The 25,137-nt window shown below is 37.5% G+C and overlaps 1 protein-coding gene across 6 annotated transcripts; it reads right to left on the bottom strand.

The window, feature by feature from the left end:
• Positions 1–856: 856 nt before the first annotated feature.
• On the bottom strand, positions 857–24,386 carry PPM1K (protein phosphatase, Mg2+/Mn2+ dependent 1K). Of its 6 annotated transcripts, none has more exons than XR_008530689.1 (8): positions 24,186–24,386; positions 17,496–18,011; positions 15,909–16,009; positions 8,375–8,540; positions 8,098–8,242; positions 6,989–7,123; positions 2,473–4,508; positions 857–1,326 (listed from the first exon to the last, which is right to left on the bottom strand). XR_008530689.1 is itself a non-coding variant. In XM_054591752.1 (8 exons), exons 3-8 carry the CDS (start codon positions 17,930–17,932, stop codon positions 4,377–4,379), a joined length of 1,116 nt encoding a protein of 371 aa, XP_054447727.1. In that variant the 5' UTR covers positions 17,933–18,011; positions 20,039–20,093; positions 24,186–24,386; the 3' UTR covers positions 857–4,376. The 6 variants fall into 6 exon arrangements, 5 of the variants coding, with proteins under 5 accessions (XP_054447727.1, XP_054447728.1, XP_054447725.1 ...); XM_054591752.1 differs by adding an exon at positions 20,039–20,093 and having other exon boundaries at positions 857–4,508; XM_054591753.1 differs by having other exon boundaries at positions 857–4,508; positions 24,173–24,386.
• Between the last annotated feature and the right edge of the window lie 751 nt (positions 24,387–25,137).

Genomic DNA, 25,137 nt, shown 5'->3' with positions numbered 1-25,137 from the left:
CATCTTCTAAAGAAGCAACATTAGTCATTCACGCAGCATCGCTTTTTTTTTTCTGGTTCAGAAAGAGATTTCTGAACCATATTTATGTTAACTTACACTTTACAAAGGCCTGATTGTCTAAGGAAACACAATAAGAGGTGAGATCATTCCTTCACCATTAGCAACTACATTTAGCTTACTATTTAAGATCGAATACCCGTTTCTCCACTAAGAAAATTAATTCAATGCATTAACTTACTCATTCAACAAGCATTAATGATTAATGATTCAGCAAGCATTTTCTCCTCATTGCTAAACATATAAGTACTATGGAGTTTGGAGTTTGAACTCCAAACTAAGGTATGGAGTTTGAACAAAACAGGACAGAGCCCTGCTGCCATGAAGTTGACACAGTTAACTTTAAGGGGTGTATTCTAGAACAGACCCTTGTGCCAATGCGTTGCTCCATTTTACTCAGTCAGACATGACATTAGAAGTTGTTTGTTAAATGAATAATGTCGAGTTCTGCAGTATCATTGTCAAACACCTGTTTCTAATTTTTAATACATGGATATGCTGCAGTGAAATATACCACAATCAAAATAAGGCAAAAATCATCATGAACATTTTCCTCTGATACACCAACAAGTATTTTGGAAGAGGAAAATGAAAGAGACAACATTGTTTTAGATTAAATCAAAAAGATCTGAATAGATAATAAACTTTTCCTCAAAGATTCTTCAGATTAATTTTGCAGACATCCAGAATTCATCCACTCAAAGAAATTTCCAACTATTCACTGACTCTTTTATATTAGTGTTCACACGGTCACATAATTAAGGTTGGTAAGTCTGGAGGCCAAATAAACACAGTTCAATTTTAAAGTGGTTAATGCACATACTTTATTAAAATGCTGTTTGTACACTGAAATATGTGATTTTAGTCTCTTCAGTTATTCAATACGAACATTTAAAACAACACTCAGAAGCAGCACTTACATCATCAACTCACTATAGAAAGTGCTATATACCCAAATAGCACTTCGGTAAATTATAAAACAAATGTGTACCGGAACACTTCAGCAGAGAGTAAACTGATTTTGGATAGACCAAGCTGCTATATGATGTACCGGAAGCCAATGGCAGGTGAGTCATTCTTGGAGGTAGAGGAACTCCATGATTTCACTGCCGAGAAGGCTCGACGTGACCATCAGCGTGCCGCTTCAACCACCGCACAACCGGTTGGGGCTGCCAGAGTCTAGTGTTCCCATTCCAGATGCCAAATGCAACAGGCCGGTAATCACACTTTGGTGTTTTATTTCTGCTACAATCATCCACAGAAGTGAATCTAATCATACGATAAAATGTAACCCAACCAAAAATGTATGTCAATTTTCAGACATGGGTATGTGAACAATTGAGGTCCTAAAGGAAAATACCTGTTGAACTACTTAATGCTAAACTTTAACCATTCCTTCCCACCACCCTGCTTAGAAGCATTTTCTTACTGTCATGTGACCATGAAATTAAATTTTTGTCCATTTGTAGAGAAGGAACTAAATGTCCTGTCTGATATTTAAGAATTAGCATAGGTTTACACATTCTCTGCCAAGATTCTTTTAAAAAAAAATGTCAAATTCTACTTTGAAAAAATAATTTCTATTTAGATTATGTCCTAGTAATTCTTCAAAGTAAGTAATTTTTTAAAAGGCTGGAACTCAAGAAAAGTTCCTATCATAGAGCACAGAGATTCAAAACTGATCCCTCCAAAACTATATTTTTTCAGGAAAAAAATGCAGACTTTGAAGCACTTAAACACAAAGATCTGTAACAAATGAACAACGGGTGGAACGCGGGACAGCATTTACTTCTGAACATATAAGGTACTTAACTTGGGAAAAATCACAAATGTCAATCATTTGCCAAATAAAGGTTGACAAATAAAGTCTGGCAACACATTTTAGAAAGGTGATTTATATGCTACATATAAATGAAAGGAAAACTTAAAATACAATTGATTTAAACAGAATGACATTAGTATAATTTACACCATACCTAAATCTACACTGTAATGGCCACATGGCAAATTTAGTTAAAACTAAAAAAAAACTATAGAAGCCCTTTTATTCACTACCATTTGTACAATTCCCAATAGTAGACTTAGAAGCCTAATAGATGTATGCTTATCTTTATGGATTATAGCAATTTGCAAATTATTCTTTGACACCATGGCTTGAAAAAACAAACACAAGTATGCTTTATGCCTCAGTCAAAGTTAACTGGTTTTGGGTTTTACAAGCTTTTGAGGTGAAGCAGAGCAAAGCCTGATCAACACCTACACACCCTACAAATTCCCTTTTATCAAACCTGGCAATCCACCTAATGCATCAGTGACTCTTAGACCTTTGACCTTGATAACATCACTGCCACCTTTAGTTTTTAAAGTGAGAGAGGAATAGCAATGTGAAGAATTCAAAACAAAAATGAAACTTACACCTTTAAATATCATTTGTGCTTTAGAGTATTTGTTTGCTTGTTAGTTTGAAAAGTCACCATAGTTCCAAATGCAGTTTCCATATTTATGTTCCAGAACCTGACTCAGAAAGAGGAAGGAAGTTTTCCAGCTTTCTTATCTACCTTTGGGTGCTCACTTCTCAGACAACAGAGAGGAGACTATATTCTCTCCTGTAATATTTTTCTGTGTTTCATCAAACTTTCTTAAAAAACAAAATTGAAATATTTCTTTACTGTTTCTTTTTTTCCCAAAGGACAATTCCTGATTAATATAAGCTGGAAAGCTCAAGATTTCTTCTCTTCTATTCTCAAAAAGATGAGAAAATGTGAACATATATCTTGGGCCTTCTTCCTTCTAATAAGCCTTCAGATAAAACAAAAAGAAAAATGTCAACCCCGAAAGCTGAGAACTGAAGATATATAGTATACCAAATTTATCATTTTGGCTTTTCCCCTACAACAAAACTCCATGTCATTCTGTACATACAGTATTTTTCTCACATCCTCTTTTATATGCAAATTATCATGTAACAGTATAGCTTCAACATGCTTGTTCTGTTCCTGGGTTTTCCACGTAACTTACCCACTATAAAATATCTCCTACAGCCATTCTTAATGTTTCTTCATCTGCTGATAACCACTGGTCCTCCACTATCAAACTGCACCCAGTTTGTCAAGAGTCCTTAGGTATAAACATATAATTAATTTAAAGCTAACTAATGAAGGAGCTATGCAGGATTGTTCCCTTAAAATTTTATGTTACTCCACAATATACATATGTACATACACTCAAACATATAACAAATTTACCATGTCTGCAAAACTAAACTGCAGATATAATTCCAAACACACTGTAAGAGATTCACATTTTTACAGCAAACTTATATGCAAATATAAGTATAGTTTTATACTCCTTAATTACATAGCAAGCTGAAATATGAATGTTTTCATGTTTTAGGTTTATCCTTTTTTGTGAGTCTTAGAAATAGGCAAAAAGGAAACATAAACTTCAAACAGTATCCCTCAATATGGTATTATTACTGACAAATTATCCAACTTGCTTATTCTATACAAAAAGTGATGTAAACATACTATGTACAAGAGTTAGAGACAACGAATCAAACTTTATACAAGATACTTGATACCACTGGTATTTAACTTTGTATACCTTTGACCAAAAGGACTCTCAGCCTGTGCATTCTTTTGATATGAAGAAATAGCCATGTCTCTATAGTATTCTTAGCTACACAATAGGAATGAATTGGAGGGAAGAGGGAACCTGCTCACACAGTTGAAATATACAAGTTATACCATTTATAAATATGTATATAATTTAGGAGTGTCAGATTATCTGAATTAATTTCTTTTGCATCATTACATTTATCAGTTGAGTGGTCCAGGATATAAAACACAGTAACAGTGAACTCAGTTTTTGCAATTACTCCTTGGTATAGTTATTAAAAATTAAAACACTTGCTGATAACACATTGAGTAGCTGTCAAACTACTACTTTTAAAAAACTTGAAGAACCTGTTCACATGGATAAACAAAAGTGATCAAAAGAAACTGATAGCTGCCTAAGAGTTTTTAAAATTAGAACACTCAGCAAGTATATCAAAACCACTTTTCACACACTCAGTCAAAGTAGACTCACAATAGCTGTAATTACACACATATTTCTACTGAGTATGTACAGGTGAACATAAATATGATGGGTATTTCTGAAAAACTGCTACATATATGGTTACTGAGTTCACATTGGTTGGGTGCTGATCTAGTGAGTCACAGAGTCACTCTGGTATGGTTAACCTTTCGATCTAATCAGTTTCTTGACACTCTCAGTGAAAAACTGTTGCACAGAAACTCAAAAGTCCCAGCGAACAATCAGGCCCATCGTCCACTGGAAGCAAAGCTTCTGCTGAAGGAGAAGTTGATTTCGAAATTCTTGTATTTTCCCCAAGCACCAAAAGGCACTACTATTATAGTACTGTTATCTTCAGCACCATACTGTATTGCCTGCAAGGTTTGGCAGGAAGGAAGAGAAAAACACTGGAAATCAGAGTCTGTACAAAGAGAAACCATCCTTCTTCTGGAAAGTCAAACTGATTTAACACAGTTACTAACTCAATTATGTCACAGTGGTTTGTGATTCTCTCACCACATATCAATGCCCAGTTTATTCAATTGCAGATGACCCAAAACAACCATATTAACTATATTCCACTGCAGCAACTTTGGCAATAGAAACACCAATAGACTAAGGTATAAGACATGCATCTCCTGAAGAAGAAAATACCTGTAAAGCATTTAGCATAGGAACTAATACAAGGTAAAGATTCACAAGGTGTTAGTCCTTACCTAGCAATTCTGCTCCTAGAAATTTAGTCTACAGAAATAATAACCTAAGGAAGTGGATGTGTATAAAGATATAAATATAAGAGAGTTCATTATACTCCCTACAAAATGGAAAAGGGAACTAAACTAAATTTCCTACAGTAGAACTATAAGTCAATTTCGGGAACTAATTCAAACACAAATGAGATAGCATTGTAGTACTTGGGATTATATTTGACAGCAAATGTATTTCAAAAGACCTCACAGCCTCGAGCTGAAACTGTGAAGGTCAATTAAAATATCTGATGAAAAAGCTTCAAAAAATAAAAAAGTTTTACAAATAAGTTGAAAGACAAAAAAATTACAATATCAAAGTACTAATATACTAGATAGATAGATAGATAGATAGATAGATAGATAGATAGATAGATAGATATAGCAAGCTCTTACAATAACCAAAAAAAGACAAAACTGCCTGTAAGATAATGGAAAAACAAACTGTACATGGACAAGAAATACAAGTTATAAAACATGCTAGTAAAATGTAAATTGGAATAATATCTCTGGAGGGCAGTTTGGCAAACATTAAAAGTTTTAGAATACTGTGTATTCTTTTACCTAGCAATTTTACTTGTAACTCTTTAAGGAAACAATACCTGAAGAAAATTGGTAGTCACAAACAGATACAGGCGTGTTTATTCTAGTGTTCCCCTATAATAGGGGAAAGTGAATATAAACTAAATTTGCTGCTTAAGGAAACTGCTAAATGAATTATGGTACAGAAATATATGTAGTCATTATAAATATCATTGCCCCTGTGACTTAGAACACATTATCACAAAATAGTAGTTGAAATTAGGGAAGAAGTGATCATCGGTGGAGCTGGGCTCATTTCCTTACTCTCATGAGCACACATATAGTAACTGAGTAATTCATGCTAACCCATTAATTTTCAAGCAAGTGATGCTTTTAAGCAATGTCGTATGTCTTCATTACAAATATCAGTACTTAAAAGTTGGGATCGTGCTGCTCTGCCTGTGAAGTAGCCTTCTCTCTGTCCTACTGCTTCACTAATCAACTTTTTCACTTTAAACTCTAAAAAAATGTTTGGGCCTAATTTGGCTCCAGAATCAAAAACATAAAAATCAGGAAATGCAAAAACAGCTGTTAAATTAACCTGTGCCTCCCACGATCAGTGATGGCTCTAACTTAAAAAGCCATCTCTCTGCCCTGGCTGAGCCGCTCAGTTGGTCGGAGGGTCACCCCCAACATGCCAAGGCTGTGGGTTCATCAACAGTCAGGGCACACATAGGAATCAGCCAATGAATGCATAAATGGGTGGAACAACAAATCAGTTGTTTTTTCCCTCTTTCTCTCTCTATAAATATCGATTAAAAAAAAGCTATCTATCCAAATAGAGTATTAAAGATAGAAATTTTACATGTCCCCCACTGGGTATTATCCAGCTTCCAAATTTTAGCTCTGACTGAGACAGTGGCATACAACACACCCAAATACCTTTTTGTATTTGTTTTTTCACACATCCATCCTCAGAAACCAGAAGTTGACGTGCTATAGTGTTCCTATAGTGGGTGATTACATGGAGCAGTCTACCAGTCAATTGATTAGACTTGGGAAATTGGCTATCATTTTGAAGCCCAACAGGCAATAAATATTCGTCAGCTTGTTTTATGACCTTGAATAAGGTACTTAATGTCTCAGCCTCTGTGCCTCAGTTTTCCTCATCCATGAAAAAGGGAAAATACTAGCTCCAGCCTCAAAGGTTATTGTGCTGATTACATGAGTCAAGTATATCAAGATAAGAGTATCTGACACATAGTGAGTGATGTTAATTATTCACTATTATAATTTACTGTGGCTGTTACTATTATCTCAAGATGTGTAAAAGCCAAAACATAAATATTGCACATTTTCTTGGCATATCAATTTTACTTAACTACTTGGGAGAATTGTAAAAATGTTTTAAATTGGAAATATGGAGTCAAGTGTAAAATTCATTGTAATGCTGGAGCTGAAACACAAGATTTGAAAGAAATCAAGCTTGTGGTGGCCCCTCCAGGCTTTACCAAAACCTGCACCTAGGTTTGTCCTTCTCTCCTCCCTCCCTTGGGACTTGGCTAGCAGAAGCTCTGTTGTGTCACCTGTTCAGTCACTGCATGAGCCGCTTCACTGGGAGCATGGCACTGATTGACAAAGTCACAAATCTCTTGGCTATTCACCATGAAGTTAATTCCATCTGTGGTGAGGACCAGGAAGCTGTCGTCAGCATGATGTAGCTGCAATCAGAACCAAATTCATAGGATTATAACTACACTCTGCCGAGAATAATCTTCACAATTCAAAGATTTTATGTTTGTTGAGTGGTCATCGGTGTCCATGGCTTATAGGCACACAGAGTGAAAATGGAAGTCCCATATTTACAGCAAAAGTAGCAACGTTTAGCATCAACCATCAAGGACAAACCTAAAACAGCCAGAAGCCCGAATACCAGAAGCTGCAAGATGTAATAGTTGAAAGCACTGTCTCTGGAGCCTGGCCTGCTGGGTCTGAAGCCTGCCTCTCTTTTTCAGCTGGGCAAACGTAGGGGAGTTGAGCTCTAGAAGCTCTAGATTTGTTTTCTCTGTAAAATGGGGCAGTAATAGCTATTTAGAACACAGCTTGGCACCTGGTAAACCCTATATGTTATTTGTTAGTTAAAATGAATATGAGTGGACTATCTATAAGACATGAAATCACTGTTAATTAACAAATGTTTGCTACCATTATTGGAAGCCTACATTGTGCCAGGCATTAGAGTAGGACGGAGTTGCAGAGAGGGAAGTGTTGGCTCACAACTGGGCACGTGATGGGGTAAGTGTAGGGTAATGTGGACATTAATTAGTAGCACGCAAAGGATGATGTCACCAAAAAAACAGAGGTAAGGCAGTTATTTAGCTTGGTGGAAAAGAAAAGCCAGGGTCAGCTTGAAGTGGAGGTGATACAAATGATCAGGTGCAGCAGAGGACAGGCTGCAGAGCCATTCCACCAGAAGAACTCCACAGCGGGTGAAACAAACCAAACACATCATCATCATACAGTAGGCCTGGAGGAAGAATCTTATTTTCTCTGCAAAGATCGTCTATCCTTTTCTTAATTATTCCCTTTCAAAAGTCATTTTGGCTTCCCGTAAGGCTTCCAAGAAAGCTTGTAGCTGGAGACACCTGCATTCATTCCCTGCATGTATATGAAGTGTTTACAAGTCCTTTCTTACCTTAATCCTCTTTGTTTCAGGTTCTGCTATTACACCACTGTTTTTAAGATCCAAATCTCCAAGACTCCTGGTCATCGCAAGTCTGCCATTCACATGAGGCTGTCCCAAACTATTCCAAGCTACAAAACCACCACATTTCTTGATCCTGCTCAAAAAAAAAGGTTAAGACCAGAAAACCAGGCACAGTTAAACTTAATCATGAAATCAGTTTAAAATGCAAGGTTTCATTTCTATGAAGGAGGTATAAAAGAACATCTTCATGTGTTGGAGATAATACCTTTCTTTTTCATCTTTTCTTTCTGGAGTATGGTCAATGGTCAGCTTGATGGGTTTTCCTTTTCTACACAAAATAGCCCGACTATCCCCAACACTGGCTACAACCAGTTCAATGCCATCTCTCAACAAGGCTACTGTGGCAGTTGTCCCAGATGTCAGAATGGTTGCTGCAAACATTATGGAAAAGAGTACAAGTTATTGACATTCAAATGATTGGATATGGGATTTTCATGACAAAATAAAATACAAGCATGTTAAACTAATGCTGAAATGTATCATTTTGATTTAACTAGAGCTACAAACAAAATTCAAATGAACTATATAAGAAAAAGCATGCAGAGAAAGAAGTACTTGATTTCAACGACAAGGCTCCACACAAACGGAAAAAGTTGCTCTCCTAATTTGGTAAATTCATCACTGTCCCCAAATGTCCTCTGTTTATAACAAGAAGAACTGACATAAACTTATAATAATTATTACAACACCTTTGTTTGTACATCAGGTGTCAAAATTAACAGTATTGCATTTTAATTAGATTGGCTAATAAATCAGGGTGGCTTAGGTCTACTGAGCCCAACTCAGGTGAGCCGACTTTTCCATAATCTATGGACTCAGAAGGTTTTCCCCTCCATTTCTTACTCCTATCCTGTGGTAGTATTATCAGTTAATAGGTTGAGCAAAATATGCCAAGGGCACATAATTTGCTCTTCAATAGCTATATTTTATATTCTTTCTACAACTGTTTCAATTTTACAAATGTTTACCCAGAAAAACCCTAAAACGGTTCAAGGCTCGCATTTTTTTCTATTTATCTTTGTAGTCCTCAGACACAAAACAAAGTTACAGCCATCAGTTTATTAGGAGAAAATGGGAGGCAGGGGGAGCGGATGAAATTCATCTTGTTTCCCACAAGCTTGGTGTAGTCAACACTACTAGCTCCAGAAAGATCTGATACAACCCATCTGTGTCCAAATGCAGGACAGTACTGCCAAGTGCTACTCCTGTGACCATGCCCTGAAGCCAGGGCATTTCCAGAACATTACTTTTCTCTGTCCAATAAAAAAATGAATGTTACTTGGCTTGAGGTCACCACTGTTGCCTCCATCTAATCCAAACTGCATTTCTTCACCTCCCTTCACATTTTTCTAATAGCATCTGCCCTCATTTCTTTACTTCTTGTTTAAAAAAATTTGAGGTGCATTGAACCTTGCCAAAGAGAGAATGCTGTGAAATTATGGGCTAAAAAAAGTAAAGCGATTGGAAGGAACTGGAAAAGGTAACTAATTTAAAGCAGATATAGTCTTTTGTAACACAGTTCATTCTTTAGAGCATCTAAAGAAAATAGTCAAGTGATTATCCAAAGATTATTTTGACTTCTAAGGTAGATTTAGAAAAAATGAAGTGCTACTGATTTCACTGATTGAGGCTCATCAATCTTGCCAAAGAAATTTTTTAAAAAGACAATTGAAAAAATGTCACCATTAATACAATTTGGAAAGATATATACTTTCCCCCCACAATCAGTATATTAAAAAGCCTGCTTTAATCAGAAAATGAAAATGCAAAAACCTGAATAACCCATACTTAATCTTTTATATACCTGCTGAATTTACCTTTTTGAGAAATAGCATTTATAATTCTACTATCTTCCCATTTGTCTCTTGATTTTGGAACTGTTGTGCCAAAACAATAATACCTTGGCAATGCTAAAATGTATTTGTCACTTTACAACATCAGCGTTTTAGCCTAAGTTTCAGTGATGTTTATGTTACAGGTGGTAACTTGAGTTTTCCAAACACTGTACAAAGGAACCTTGACATTTTAACTACTGTGATATTTTCAAATGATGGGAAGATCCTGGTAAGAGAACAACACAGGGATTTTATTTACTCAGATGCTACCTGTCCAAGGAGATTAGTTTCCTCTCCTTTGTTTAAACAAAGGAGCAGCTTTTTAAAAAGTGCTCTTTAATTGGCTACATCAAGAGAGGTACAATTTCTTAAATGGCAATTTCAAGTTTAGCTGTTCAGGATTATAATTCAGGGCTCTGCCCCCCAGCAACTTGAAAGAGTTTACATCTTTACCAACCCAACGTCACAGTTCCAAAATCCCAGAATTTAAGGGAAAGTTTTCAGAACTAACTGTTGAGTCTGGTTTGCTTAGCATCTAAGAATGGAAATACTAAATCAATGTTATATTCATTTAACATTTATCATAGAAGTAAATTATTCTCAACAAGAGAATTATTGCCCTAACAACAAAACTATAAAACTAAGACATCTTTCAGGAGGTTCTTAACACTCACAGGACATTTCTACTGCAAGTCATCTCAACTAATGGGACAAAGAGGATGTGGGAACCTTCCCGTAGTCCAGGCTAGGAACCGCTGGATTCCTTCCCCTGGGACAAAATTAAGCAGACCTCTCTTTCCACTGAAGCCCAGCATGGAGTGTCCGCGGGCCCCAGGTCTAGAGCTGCTGACCAGGCCCAGTTCTCTGCCACAGGTAGACGCGCAGAGGCAGATAGGAAGTTCACCCAGGAATTGGGCTCAAACATTGCAAACCTGCAACACAGGGGAGGGCAGAGAAAGAGCTGGGAAATAAGGGGAATGTTTTTATTTTGGTGAGAATTTCACTTGCAAATTACATGGTATTCCAGGAGATGCCAAATCAAAGATTGCAAAACTCAGTTTTTCCTAAACCGATGGTATTTTGTAGTTGAGTCTATTTTCTCATCACAGAGTAACACATCTTAGTTTTGTGTCCCAAGATAGGAAAAACCATATATTGGGTTGGCAAGAAGTTTGCTTTTTTCCATAAGATGGCTCTAGGAGCACTTAGTTGTCTTTAACTTCATTCAAAACGATTTTGTTAGGTTGTATTGGGACAGCTGGCATATCAGTGTGCATTCAAAAAAGAACTTACCAAAATTGGTGAATTTTTGTGTAGCCATTTTAGTATTGAAGATAAAAAAAATAAGCAATATTTTTGGCATATTATGCTCTATCATTTCAGGAAAGGTAAAAATGCAACTGAAATGCAAAAAAAGATTTGTGCAGTGTATGGAGAAGGTGTTGTGACTGATTGAACCTGTCAAAGGTGGTTTGAGGTTTCATGCTTGAGATTCCTCTCTCGACGATGCTCTGAGGTTGGGTTAGAGAAGCTGAAGTTGACAGTGACCAAATTGAGACATTAATTGATAATAATCAATGTTATACCACGCGGTGGGTAGCTGACAGACTCAAAATCTCCAAATCAATAAAGCTATTAGTGAAAATGAAAAATGTGTTTTTTATCTTATAGAAAAAAACAAACAAACTTTTTGGCCAACCCAGTACAAATGCAGGTGTACCAAAAGACCTGAGTACACAGACACACTTCTGCATACTTCCATACACTCTCATAGAACACACCCGCAGTCCTGAAGAGTAAATTAGTACCTTTGTTGAGCTGAAAAAATTGCACTGTATATTCATTTGGTAGTGATACCAGAATTGTCCCAATACCAAAAAGGAAAACCTCAGGTACATCACTAAATATTTGTCAAATCTGAGCAGTCCATAGATAGAGAGGATGTGAACTACAACATACCATCAAATTACTGAGATTGAAATATATACCCAGGAGGAATCAAAGCACCTCCTACACCAGAAATAAGAAGTATCACTTGTTACGGAGCTCATTGCCAAGATTTACTATGTAGAAGTCATCTTTTCAGTAGAATTACTGTTTAAATAAAAGCTAGTAAGGCTCTTGAGCTCTCAGGCATGTTTATAATTTTATATAATTCATAAAGTGGGTGTTTCTGCAGCTCTCTCTTTCCCCCGGTGTTGCAGGTCGACATATCAAAACAAAAATGATCAAGGTTTTGACTGGCAACGAAAGAGTAAAGCTGTACTTTTCAAGGTGTAACGCCCACATCCCCCTGATAATTATTCAACTGTGTGAACAGGAATACATATAAAACAATGCAGGTGCAGTATTTTTAAAAAATGGGTGTTCCAGGCATGTATGACTCACAAACACCAAGATCAAAGTAAAGAACTGAGGGCAGTAGCGGCAAAACAAGAATATCTCTTCAAAGCAATCTCTATTTTTTTTTTGTTTTGGCTCCCCCCAGCACAAGAAGGGTACTCAAAAACATTTTCTACCACTGGTTATTTTATAGTTTAGTTCACCCATAAAAAGATCACACAGTATGATGAACACACCAGTGTCCGGTGAGACTCACGATGCTGCCACCATCTCCAACTCTGAACATCAGAGCAAGTCTTCCCTCATTTATCCTTTTGTCTCTTGAGAAGTGTTGTTGCTTTCAAACCTTAAGCTATCTAGAAACACTTTGAAGAGTTTATAGAATACATAGGATTATAATCTAAATTTTCTACTATCTGGTTTACATAACAGTTTGTTCATATGCAACAGACTAATAGATACGGTAGTTTGAATCTATTGGCTGTTTAATTGTAAAAACATACATGACTGGTATATATTGAATATAAAAATTTCAAAGTTGATGAAATTAGCTACTTAAGGACAAATTCAAAATTCATCAATAAATCAATAAAAATATTGAGCAATTTCTTAGGGGCAAAATTCTTGCCCTTTCTTGGTAAATGGCATTCTGATTTTATTCTCCGCTAACTACCCCCAGTTTAAAGGGAAACAGTAAATATCTTAAATGCTAATACTGTTATTTGAAGTGCTTTATGCAGATGTGACAGTTTCAGACTAAAGCCTTGAAAAGATGAAAATGTTTTCTTTTCACTTTCTCTTAAGTGCAATTCCTGAAGTCCTGCTATTATTGGTTCATTCACATGGTTTAACCAATCTTTTTTGGGGGTTTCTACCACTTAAAATTCAAATCCACTCATGAGTGATAACTCATTGAAACATATGCATTATACCCATAATTTTGTTAAATAGGCTATAGTATAATCAAGGAATAAACTATAATAACTTTGGTGAGGACGAGTAGGCACTGGATTCTATGCAGGATGCTGAACAATGGATTCGAAACTGAATAAGCATGGTCCCTACCTGCAAGCTACTCCCAGGAGGTGTTCTAGGAGAAAAAGGGGGCTGGTGCTAAAAGAAAAGGTGAAAGAACCTGGAGAGAGCAAACTGCAATTACTTCACAATTTTATTTAACTAAGACTGGTACTTACTACTGTCTGTGCCAAAATAGAATATTATCCACTCTTATAATATTGACACTGCTTTAGTTGTTACAGAAAACTAAAACATAAAAATAAAAAATTTCAATTAAATAACTTTGAAATCTGAAATCATCTCATTCTTTTAAATTTAATCTTTATTGTATTTCAAGTTTTATTTTTTAAGTCACAACTTGAAAAGCTAAACAGCGTAAAGTATTCTATCTTTAGGCTTTAATATATTTGATAAAATAAGGCCTCAAATGTCTAAAGGCAAGTTTTGCCATTTTTTAAAGCTTTACCAGCTTATGAAGAATTTTAAAGTTGTTCACATAAATACTTATTAAAAATCACATAGACTAATTGATCTATAAGAATATAAAATAAGATTTAAGAACAACAATGTCATCTAGACCTTATTTTTGAATCCACTCAGCATCATTCTGTCTTGCTCCATCATCATACTTGCAAACAAATGCCCATTAAATGAAAAATAAATTTTAGAATCTTATGAAAGTTCTGATCATTAACTCAAAGCATGTGACAGATGAACAAAATTAGGTGAATATATTTTCATTTCATTATTAGAAATGGATTACATTTTTATAATTAATTTCTTGGAACAATCTCTGTTTAGTGAAAACGGTATCTTTAGTAAGTATTTTTAAGATTAGAAAGTTAAGTAAATCCTCTCCCTAAGCTCAAAATTTCCTTTGGTTATAATTTATTATTGAATAACTGACAGGGGTCCTCTAGTTAACACTGAATCTATCATTGTTTTAAGTATCTTTGTTGATTAGATCCTTTAAGAAAGGGACGACTGCATCCATGAAGGGTTTCTGTTTGGGATTGCTGGCCACATTTCCAGATGAACTTTAACATCTCTTCTGAAAATCTTGCCCAGTATGTTCTGCCTGTTTACAGAACAGCTAGGACACACCACCTGCACTACAGCTGATAAACATCGCGATATGAGATACAACCAACCTGGTTATGGAAGAAATACGAATACCAATATGGATACCAATATTCAGAGTATAAAAATAAAATGATCAGAAAATGTTTTAATGACCTCTTCTTCTTTAAATATTTTACCCATTAAGGACAAGACATAAATCTTATGTCTAAAATTTATCCTCTCTCAGCTCCTAGTTTTCATAAGGTGAAGGGTCAAGCTGGAGAAGGAAAAGTCCAAAGGAAAGAAGGGGAAAATGGGCCTGAATGATGTACAAACAAGAAAATGAATCCCTGAACAAAGAAATGGACTCCAATGCTTTTCGGAGGCATATGATAATGGAAGTTTCTCAAAAAATAGTAGGAAAACCTTTTACTGAGTCATCCTAGAGCCATCTTCTCTAACCCTCATCATTAACTATCCCCTTGAGAGAGGCCACAGAGGGTGCCAGGAAAACCCTAGCAACTACCCTTTACATTTCGTTGAGTTTCAGTTCCTTTATTTGGGAATTGGGGAGAATTTCCATCCCCAGGCACTCCAACTGAAAGCTGTGAAAATGACATTTCTGTGGTGCACTTTGACCTCCTGTAAACAAGAGGATGAATCAAACATAGATTAATATTATTGCATGCTTCATATTCATTCTGTACACCTACATTTATATGGTTGTTGCAGAAGTTTTCAAGATTAACTTTATAAGCAAAAGTCATGGGGGGCAGCTAACTAGAAAACATTAACTACATTTTCTTGAAATAGTTTGATAAATTTAGTCAAAATTGGAAACATTTTACTTTTAAAATTTAAGGACAAACAGTACACAAAATTTTAACCTCACCTTGTGTTTAACAAATAAAAACAAAAATATCACTAGTTACAACAGGAAAGCTGCAAGATCAAGCTTTTTTAAGAAGTACGAGAAAAAAAAATCTTCATTCTACTTATACAAAGTAGTATATATTAGTCATTGTTCTTTCCAGTCTAGGACCAATTAGTAATTTTCTCCTTGCCTGCCCAATTATTGTCCCGGCTAAATGAGGTAGCATATTTCAGTATTTGCTCATCAGATTCCTCTAAAAAACCAAAAATAATAAACACTCTCATAGAATGGATATCTTGTCCATAAAATGTGTAATCAAGAAGATTTTAAAATTTTTTAATCATTTAAAATTGAAATTCAATATCATAACCATTTTGGAGCTTCAATTTCTGAGAAATTCTCCAATATATTTCACTTAAAAGTAAGGTGCTAACATTAGTTTGGATTCCAAACAGCATTTAAAGTGGTTCTTTATATAAAATCATTTTCCACATAAACATTCTTACAAATAAACTTACATTAAAATTTCCACCCCTAAAGGGCTTAACTTGTTTCCATTTTATCCACACATTCCCCCGGATCCTAACGAATGTGGTTGTTTCACTTACCATCAGCAGACAGGTGGGCATGTCTTGCAAAGGCTTTATCTATTTCTAAAAAAGCCAAGGTCAACACAGTTTCCAGGTTCTTCTCCTTAGGAAGCAAATCCCTTTGTGAGGAGAGAAAAAGAGCCCCAAAAAATCATTTTACAATAATAGGTGTCTCCTCTTCCTCTCATCTCCTCTCCTCCGTGCCATTCTAGTGAGCAGTCCCTCCATACAATGGGCCTTCCACAGCTTGCCTTCAGGTACTCATTAAGTATCTACTAAGTGAGAGGCATATTGATAAGCCACTAAGGACACTACAATAAAAGTCCATGTTCCCATACTTAAAAGATTAATCCTCACTGCTGGAACTCTGAAAGGTCAAGAGTTCCTTTGTACTAAATGAAGCCATTGAGTTCTTCTGCAGAACAAGGCAAATGTGCTTAAATTGACTAATGAACGGTATGAACAACTACACAAGGAAAGCAAGAAATAGTCATGACTATAACTCTGTCACATATTCTCCCCCTCTCTTAATGCTAGCAGTAGCGTGATCCTCAAAATATACATTGTAATAATTCCATTAAACTATGTAAAGAACTCCAAAACACCCATTTTACATGCATTTTCCCCATATTAATGCCAGTTATCTAAAGTTATTATCAACAAGTATTCAAAGCTATCCATGCCATTTGAGAATATAGTTACCATGTATTGATGCATTAGGAGCCATGCACTGAGTAAGGAGTAAACGCTTTTCATAGATTCTCATAGTACATGAGATCCCCCGGGGGTGTCCAACCTTTTGGCGTCACTGGGACACACTGGAAGAAGAACTGTCTTGGGCCACATATTAAATACACAAACACTAATGAAAACAAAAATAATCTCATAATGTCTTAAGTAAATTTACAATTTGGTGTTGGGCCGCATTCATAGCCACCCTGGGCTGCATGTGGCCCATCGGCCACGGGTTGGATACCCCTGAATGATCACCAAGTACCGTGGATTCTGGTTGTTAAAATGAAACAATAGACTCAACTCTCTTTTGAGTTACTTGTGCTCTGCCCACATCACCAGACCAAGGCTTAGTACCTTACCTAATTGCAGTTCCAACCTTTGCCAGCAACAGTAATCCTAACTGATCAGTCCGGAATTTTCTGGTTAGTAACAGTGAGGTGCCCTACCGCATAGTCCCTTTCCATTCCTGAGAAGAAGCAGTCTACTCTTTCCTTATTCCTTCCCCCTCTGCCTACAAAAGCCTTCCATTTTGTTGAGCTCCCCGGAGCTCTTTTCTATTTGCTGTATGGGAAGCGAGATTTAGGAATTGTTCAATAAAGCCAATTAGATATTTAAAATGTGCTTGGTTGAATTTTTGGTATTTAACACCATCAATGCTCTCACCAAGGGAGTTGTTGAAAACATGCGTTTTTGAAATGGTAATAATCATCACTAATAAAAGACATGCATACGCTACTGCTTGTTCATAACACAGTTATAAAACCATTCAAATGACTACATTAAGACTGAATATCTCAGCCAAAAAGTGAAAGTTTAAACATAAACCATAAGACCAACTGCCAAGTCAAGAGTGAAGGTCACCGCACGTACATGATACATTCCTCCATGTGTGTGTGACAGAAATCAGCAGCGGCAGGTCCACCATGGCCGTCGTACACCGCGAAATACTGGACCTCATCGGTCAGCTGAGCAAAGTCAAATCTGTCTTCATTCTCTTTCCGTTTGCCAATCTGTGAGGCGCAGCCCACGTTTTCCAAGCTGATTTTGGGTATTGGCTTGCCATACTTGATGCTGGGCGGCAGGAGAATTGGCTCATCAATGCGGTTATCCCAGATCCCAAAATTATCCCAGGTGGCTGGGCGCCCACTGCCATCTGGGTCGAACCGAGAACACCTGGGCTCTGAAGTGGAGCTGTGGCGTGTGGTTGTCACCCGACTGTTATCCTGTAGCAGGCGGGAGCTTAGCAGCGCTCTCCTGACCTGGTTCCCACCACTTCTAGCCAAAGTAATTAAGGCAGCTGTTGACATAACTCAACTCCAAAAGGCTCAGTAGTCAGGGAAAGGTGAATGGAAAAATAATGGAACGTCTTCCAAAAAAATGATGCTACTGAAAAGAGAGGAAGAGATAAAAAGAGAGACTCCATCAGTAATTTTGAATATAACATATATTATTAAAGATTACCATAACTGAAGGCATTAAAGAATACAGCACCTAACAGCCAGCTTCTAAGGATAATGCATCAAAATTGATCCACTATTTACCACCCCATTCAGAGTTTAAACTCTATAAAAATTTGACAATGTACTCATGTCATATAGAGTCAAGCTTTAATTTACAACCACCTTGGGATCTTGTTAAAATGCAAATTCTGACTCTGCCTGCATGGGACCTGAGATTCTGCATTTCTAACCAGCTTGCTGGTGATGCCTGCCTAGTCTAGCAGGCTACCCTTTGAGTAGCAAGAATATAAAATACAGGCATAAATAAATATTCTTCCCTTTATTAACTCTATTGCTCTGAAGAAAAGGGGCAAATATTACTAACAGTTTCTTACAAGAGATAGAAATAAGAGAAAATAATTGGTTAGTAAAATGTTTATGACAGTTCTATACTCAAATGAAGCAGGAGACAGTCAGGAAGGAGGAAACTCCAGGTGCCCAGGGCTAAGATAAAGAACATGGATAAAGGGCGGAGACCCTGTTCTAAGACTGGTAGTTTCTACATCTGGAAAAGCCCTGAATCCTAGTGGATCAGGAATGCACCTGTGCAGAAGATGCTACCTGACCCCTGCTTCATTATAATAGCATTATAATAAATTAGCATGGTGGCACTCCCTACACAATAGCCAATCAAGGAAATCATGGGAGACCCACCCTAAGAAATAAAAAGCCCTCTAGCCCCTGAGTTCGTGGCTGCTGCTGCTGTTAGGCTCTGCTCTGCTCTTCTCTGCTCCGCTCTACTCAGAGTTGGCCTGCTTTCATGTTCTGTGTGGCTTAATAAATCTGCTTTTTCTCGCTTTCTGCTATAAACTCTGTGTGTTCGGTTCCATTTTTTGTCTGCGATCATCAAGAACCAGGTGGCCTGTGCCCACCTGTGACACAAAGAGTGTCCCAATCTTAGCAAAGACACACTAGGATCTATACTTTGTTTTGTTTCAAGATTTCTCCACTTACTACACTTTACATATGTAAACTTGTCACACAAACACTCCCAGAAGTACAAGATAAGCCAGTTCAGATGTTTCCCTTTGTGTAGACCCTCATGGTGAAGGTGTGTGATCTCAGGAATTGAGTGGCACTGCATTCGTGACGAGCAACCCTGATTTATGAACAACTGATCGATGATGCGCTTGCATTAGCAGTTATTCTTCTCTCACTCAGCCTAGGAGCCTACCCACACTCACTGCCTCCATCTCCAGCAGGAGGTTACGCCAGAGTAGGAACCACATTTTTTGAAATGATTATTCTGCACCCCCACGTCTGGACGCAGCCTCAAAGCTAAATCCTAGAAGTTCCTCTGGGTGTGGTCAGGGGGAACTCCTACACCGCTGCAAGAGTAGCCCTTGCTGCTAGAAGGACTGTTCCTGGCAGTTTTCCATACAAATTAGGTTCTAAGCAGAAGTTCATCTCTGTACCTTGTTCTGTTATTTTATGAATTAAAAACCAATTTGAAAACATAGCATGAGGTTAAGATTTGGCAATGCTAGTAGAGGGTATAGAGATGTTATATTATTCTCAACTGTATGTTTGAATTATTTCACAATAAAAAAGTGAACTTGAAAAAACAGATCTCCTCAAAATGCACAAACATACATAACATAAAAAAGCCCAGTTTGAGTGATTCTGTAAGAAAATGTGTTATAGATTTCAAATAATCACTTTCAAATATATTTTTGGAAATCAGTGTAGCAATGTATAAGAAGGGCCATTACTCCTTTCAGTGAGTAAAGTAGTAATAGGAAAAGGTAAGGTTCCAAACTACCCCTGTAGATATTTAAGCAGTGAAAAACGTGAGCTCTGCCTTCATAGTATTTAGAATAAAGATGGCCCCAGACAATGATTGTTATCATAAAAGATTCAGGAGGCCATTCCTTCTTGTATCTTTTAGCTGATAGGCATAAAAAACAAACTCACTTCTTTTGTGACAATGTAAAAGGTGGTGGGGACAGCATCTCTGGTTATCAAGTACCTAAGAAAAGTAACACATTACATTGCAAAAAAAAAGAAAAAGGTGTTTATTCCTTAGCTTCTGATTGAAGGTTATATTTTATTCAGCAATAAGAACTGTCAAATAAAGGTGACAACTTGTGGAGAAATGTCCAACTGTAATGTAATCTAGCAAGTAAGAGAACTAAGTACTAATTATTGATAGAGATAATTCACAAAACAGCTTTACACCATATTTACGCCATGTAGAAAATGTAAAAACTTTAAGTGTGTTGATAAGAAAACTCAATCATACTTGCAGAGTATACCAGAAATTAACATAGTATTCTTTTGGCTTCAGTCTGAAAGCATGTACGCCATATTCAGCTTGAAGCCATTTTGTAGTCATGCCCCTACTTTAACAAGAGTTCTAAAATTATAAACAATATATATTGAATAAAGTTCTTCTGCAGTTTGTATAGGATATTCTTGTCCCCTTCTCTATCCTTCAAATATAATAAATAAATAAATAAATAAATAAATAACAGACCTACATTCTCAGCAGGAAACAAATATCCACTGGAAACACTATAAAGGAATGAAACCAAGTGCCATTTGGGCTATTTCTTTAAGCCCACATAAACTAACATTAATCATCAACCTGGTCTCTTTCCTCATTTATTATCTGCACAGTCATCTCAGAAAGTAAGCAAAGTAGTCACAGAGAAACATTTACTTTAAGGCCTACTATTGGCATAGATGAACCATGAGGCCCATATGTGGCTAGTTCACATAACTAGGTCAGCATCAATTATGCAAGCTAGGAACTTTGTACAAGAAGTGCTTCCATCTTCTTTTCCATAAACAAAATCTAAATTATATTAATCTCCCCATATTACCAAGGAAACTATTTAAATAGGACCTGTGTTCCCAAGCTAAATAACAACTTTGAATTAAACCTGCACATTTCTTCAAAGCAGGAATCAACCAATGTAGGCCCCAAATGCCCATGGAAATAAATGTCTATGCACCAACTAGCAGGCAAGTGAGTAGAATTTACGATGTGAACAACATACAAGAGCCTTAAAAAAGAAAAAGAAAAAAAAAGCAATCAGTGTTCTTTATAATGAAAAGAGTGGACAAAGAAATCCTTTTGTTAGTTCAGCAATTATAAATTGGCATGAATTTATCATTCTGCTAATTAAAAAAGTTATTCAGGAATCCTTTATGTCAATTTCTAAATCAAAAGTCAAGGCTAGCTCATTTTTATAAACCATTTTAACATTTATATTCAATCTTCAAACTCAAGGTCATCCAAAAGGCTCTCAGGGCAGAAGTAAATTTTTCTTGAAAATCATTGAAGACACAAAAATGTCACAGCTAAAGTTAAATGGACTAGAAGCACAAGAACAAGTTATGCTATACACCATATTCTGCTAGCAAAAATAAAATTTAAAAACTATGCTAAGCAAGAAAATAAAGATAAATAACTTGATTGGAATCCTAGCTACATAACAAATGTTATTAGATAAACAACCTAAACACATGTTATTAGATAAACAACCTAAACTGTATTGATCATCATTATACCAAAAGGGGAAATATGGACAATCTTCCACTTAGACCGAACTGTTTTCTGAATTCTTTTTTTAAGTACGGCTCACAAATTTACTTTAATCACATGAATTTTTTAAAAACTCACACAAAAAAACCCTGTATATTCTACATATTGTCAATAAATAAATTGAAAATACTTTCCTTTTTCTTCAGTTTCATATTGATTTGTGTGGCCTGGCCTGCTTCAAGTTCCTCTTCCTTAATACTTTAACTAGATAATCTTGATATTTTGAAGTCCTGACTCTTATGACTAGTGAAATGACTAATGAAAAGAGTTGGTTTAACAATTCTGTCTGGGGGGAGGAGGGGAGGATATTCTCATCACTGGATTTAATGGAATTACAGTAAGTTGTGAGAAACAGAAATTCTACACAAGATCACTGGTGAAAACCCACATCCTAAGTGTAGGAAATCTCAGGTGATAAGCATTAGAAAAGAAAAAAATACACTTCGTTTTGTAGTAAACTTCTGAAGTATATGATTTAAAAAAAAGTGGAGGGGTGTGGTGTGAAGAAAAGCCACACATACAACTATAAGATAGCTACGCCAATTTTACACTTCATTTTACTTCCATTATAAAGTGGGATTGGTTTCCCTCAGTGGTTTGAACACTTCAGAGATCTCCACATTTATTTTTGGAGAAGAGAAGCACTCACTGTCTCTGGCAGGAGAGTGCCCTTGGGACTTTGGTTAAACTGCTCTTGACTGCTGAAAGCAGGTCAAAAGGGCAGTTTATGTTGTCATTTTAAATCCATGCCAAAATTATTCAGGAGTTCTAAGAATTCGTGCTACTGAAGGTTGCTTAGACTTATCCGTCCAGCAAAAATACTTTTAAGGAGTCATATCTGTCCATCATAAAGTGATACTTAGGCTATCTTAACATCTGTAACTTCTGTAATGGAAACACAAGGTAATTTGAATATTAAGCCAAATATTTCTTTATTAATTTAAAAAAAAACAACCAATGCATCACAATAAATTAAATGGCATGGACTGCTCCAAAATGTAGTTCAGAAAATTTGGGCTCTAATATCTTCTTTATCTTACCCTGCTAGGAAGAGAGAAAAGAAAATCAACTAGTCTACCCAAGGGAAAAAGAAACAACAAAAACTCCGAATGACTTCCCTTAGGTTTGATGGGAACCTTGTTTAGATGTGTGAATAGAGAAAAGAATATGGGAGCAGTGAAAAGTACTCCTTCTATTCCATCTCTTAAAACATTTTAGGTAATGTGGATACAACTCAAAGACTATTTCAAATCTGTACCTTTAGACTCCATTGAAGAATTTTCCTTTACATTCTATTCTACATCACCAGCACCTCTCCCCTCTTCTTTCCTCTTCTCTAAGATTCCAGCTAAAGAAGGTGCTTGTGTTAGTGGTCAATAAAGAGTGACTTAAGGTTGCAAGAAACTCTTAAAATTATTCCCAAGACATTTTATTAGAGTTGCATCTGTTCTTTTCCTAGAATACAAGGAAACCATTGTTGCTGTTTTTTCCAGGTCAAATACAACCTGTCACTTCAGTCGCTTATTCTGAAACCACCAGACAACCTCCTTTCCACCGCACTGATGGAGGGTGAAAAGGACTAAAAGGCCTTGTTGCACATTTCTAGTCTAAAGCTCGGAAAGGCTAAGGGAGCTTCAGAAACTCCAAATTTCCAGGCTATTTCCACCAGAGTATCGTCTTTCGTCACCTCCTGTGAAAACTCTAATCTACGGAAAGCGGTAGCTAAAAAGACATCACCAGCCACAGGCCTTGAGGTTACAATGCTTCTGGCAAAGCAAAATCCACGTCTTCACTTCTACACCAACCAAGGCGCTGTCTGCATCCTTCTCTATTCCGAGACCCTGAAGAGCTCGCTCTTGCGCGGCTCAGAATCGTAGGCTCGCTCGGCTCGCGGGCTGTAACAAACGAGTGTCCAGTTTGACACACGGCAGGAGGCACACCCTCCCGCCCGCGCAGCACTGGGGGTGACAGGGTTTCCCAAGCGCCGTCCGCCGCCGGGTCTCCACCTCCCAACCACCCTCTCCACTAACAGACCCCGGGTGTAGCCTACGTCTCCCTCTCCGCGACGTCCCGGGGTTGGGTAGGGCGCCGCGGGACCTCGTGAAAGAGAAATGCGTGCCTCTCTTCTACAGGCCCTTCGGCGGTCCCTTCTTCCCTCCGACTCGGCGCACCGCACTTGCTGGTCTGGCGCCTCCAGCCCGCGGTCACATTCAAGGCAGAGCTTGGGGTATCGACAGGAAACAGCCGCTGCCTGCGGGGCAGCCCGGGTGGGCCCTGCCGGTACTAGCTGTCCTCAGAAGGAAAGGAAAGCGGCGCAGAAAACGCAGACAGTGGCGGCGGGTCTCGGACTGAGGGAGTTGGGGAACCTAAACCTGTACCCTTACCTCTCTGGGGAACCCTGCCCGGTTAACCCTCCATTCCGCGGTCCGGGAGTGGTGGGGTGCGACCCGGCCTATAAATAGTATTATAAAAGGTTAAGAGAAATAAATGAAACGCACTCTAGGCTCTTACCTAGTGATGGTTATGTGCCTGGAAATTTTTTAATTAGCTAACGGAGGTCGGGGGAGGGGCTCCTTTGGTCTGTAAATAAAATTGCCTTCTCCGAAGTGTCTGATCTCTGGAACAAGCAGTTAGAACAGTTCCTCGCTCGCTTGATGGAAATTCTCGAGAATTGTCGCCCGCAGTGGGCCAGATGGAGAAGAGAGAGGAAGTTTTTCCATCTGACTGACGGCAGTTCTAACCAATCCGCGCTTGGAAGGCGGCGCGCCTAGCGAGCAGCACACCAATCACAGATTTCGATGGAAACGAGCGTCCCCCGTAACTACAATCTGAGTTGGCTATAGAGTTAACTGTGCACTGTGGAGCGACATCCACCTGGGCCAGTAGCGGCTCGCGGTGACACCCCGAAGGCCTTGGCGCGCTGGCCAATGAAGAGGAAACTCGGTGGTGGGTGGGCTCAAGAGGCAAGTACTAATCGAGTGTCGACGACAAGGGACAGAGCGGGTATCGCTTGAGGTAAAGGGGCTGTAGTCGTAACAACTAGGAGACTGAAAACGGAATGCTAACTTTGCCTGGGCAAAGGCGCTTGAAAGGCATCTGGTTCATTGTTATTCTTTGAAAAACTCAAGGTGAGCGTTCTGCATAACTGAACACGCATCTCGTGATCTCTTGGAAAAGTCGACTCATTCATTCGACAAATATTTGTTTATCTAGGATCTTTGGTATGCCAGGCATTATGCTAAGCACTGGAGATACACTCGCTACTCAAATAGACATGATAGCTGCCTTCATAGGCAAACAGGTAAGCAAGCAAATAAAATAACAAATGTTAAGGGAGGAAATGGGCAATGTATGGATATAAAAAAATGTTAGGAGGTTGACATTAGATACGGAGGGTTGTTATAGGAGACCTTTATAAGATAATATTTAAGTAGAAGTGGGAAGAGTAAGAAAGAATCAGTCA

The sequence above is a fragment of the Pteronotus mesoamericanus genome, unplaced genomic scaffold (assembly GCF_021234165.1).
Source record: "Pteronotus mesoamericanus isolate MK-2021 breed Mesoamerican mustached bat unplaced genomic scaffold, CSHL_Meso_final scaffold_232, whole genome shotgun sequence".
Lineage (NCBI taxonomy): Eukaryota > Metazoa > Chordata > Mammalia > Chiroptera > Mormoopidae > Pteronotus > Pteronotus mesoamericanus.
Note: the sequence above shows the minus strand (reverse complement) of the source record. Positions and strands in the feature narration are given on the sequence as shown.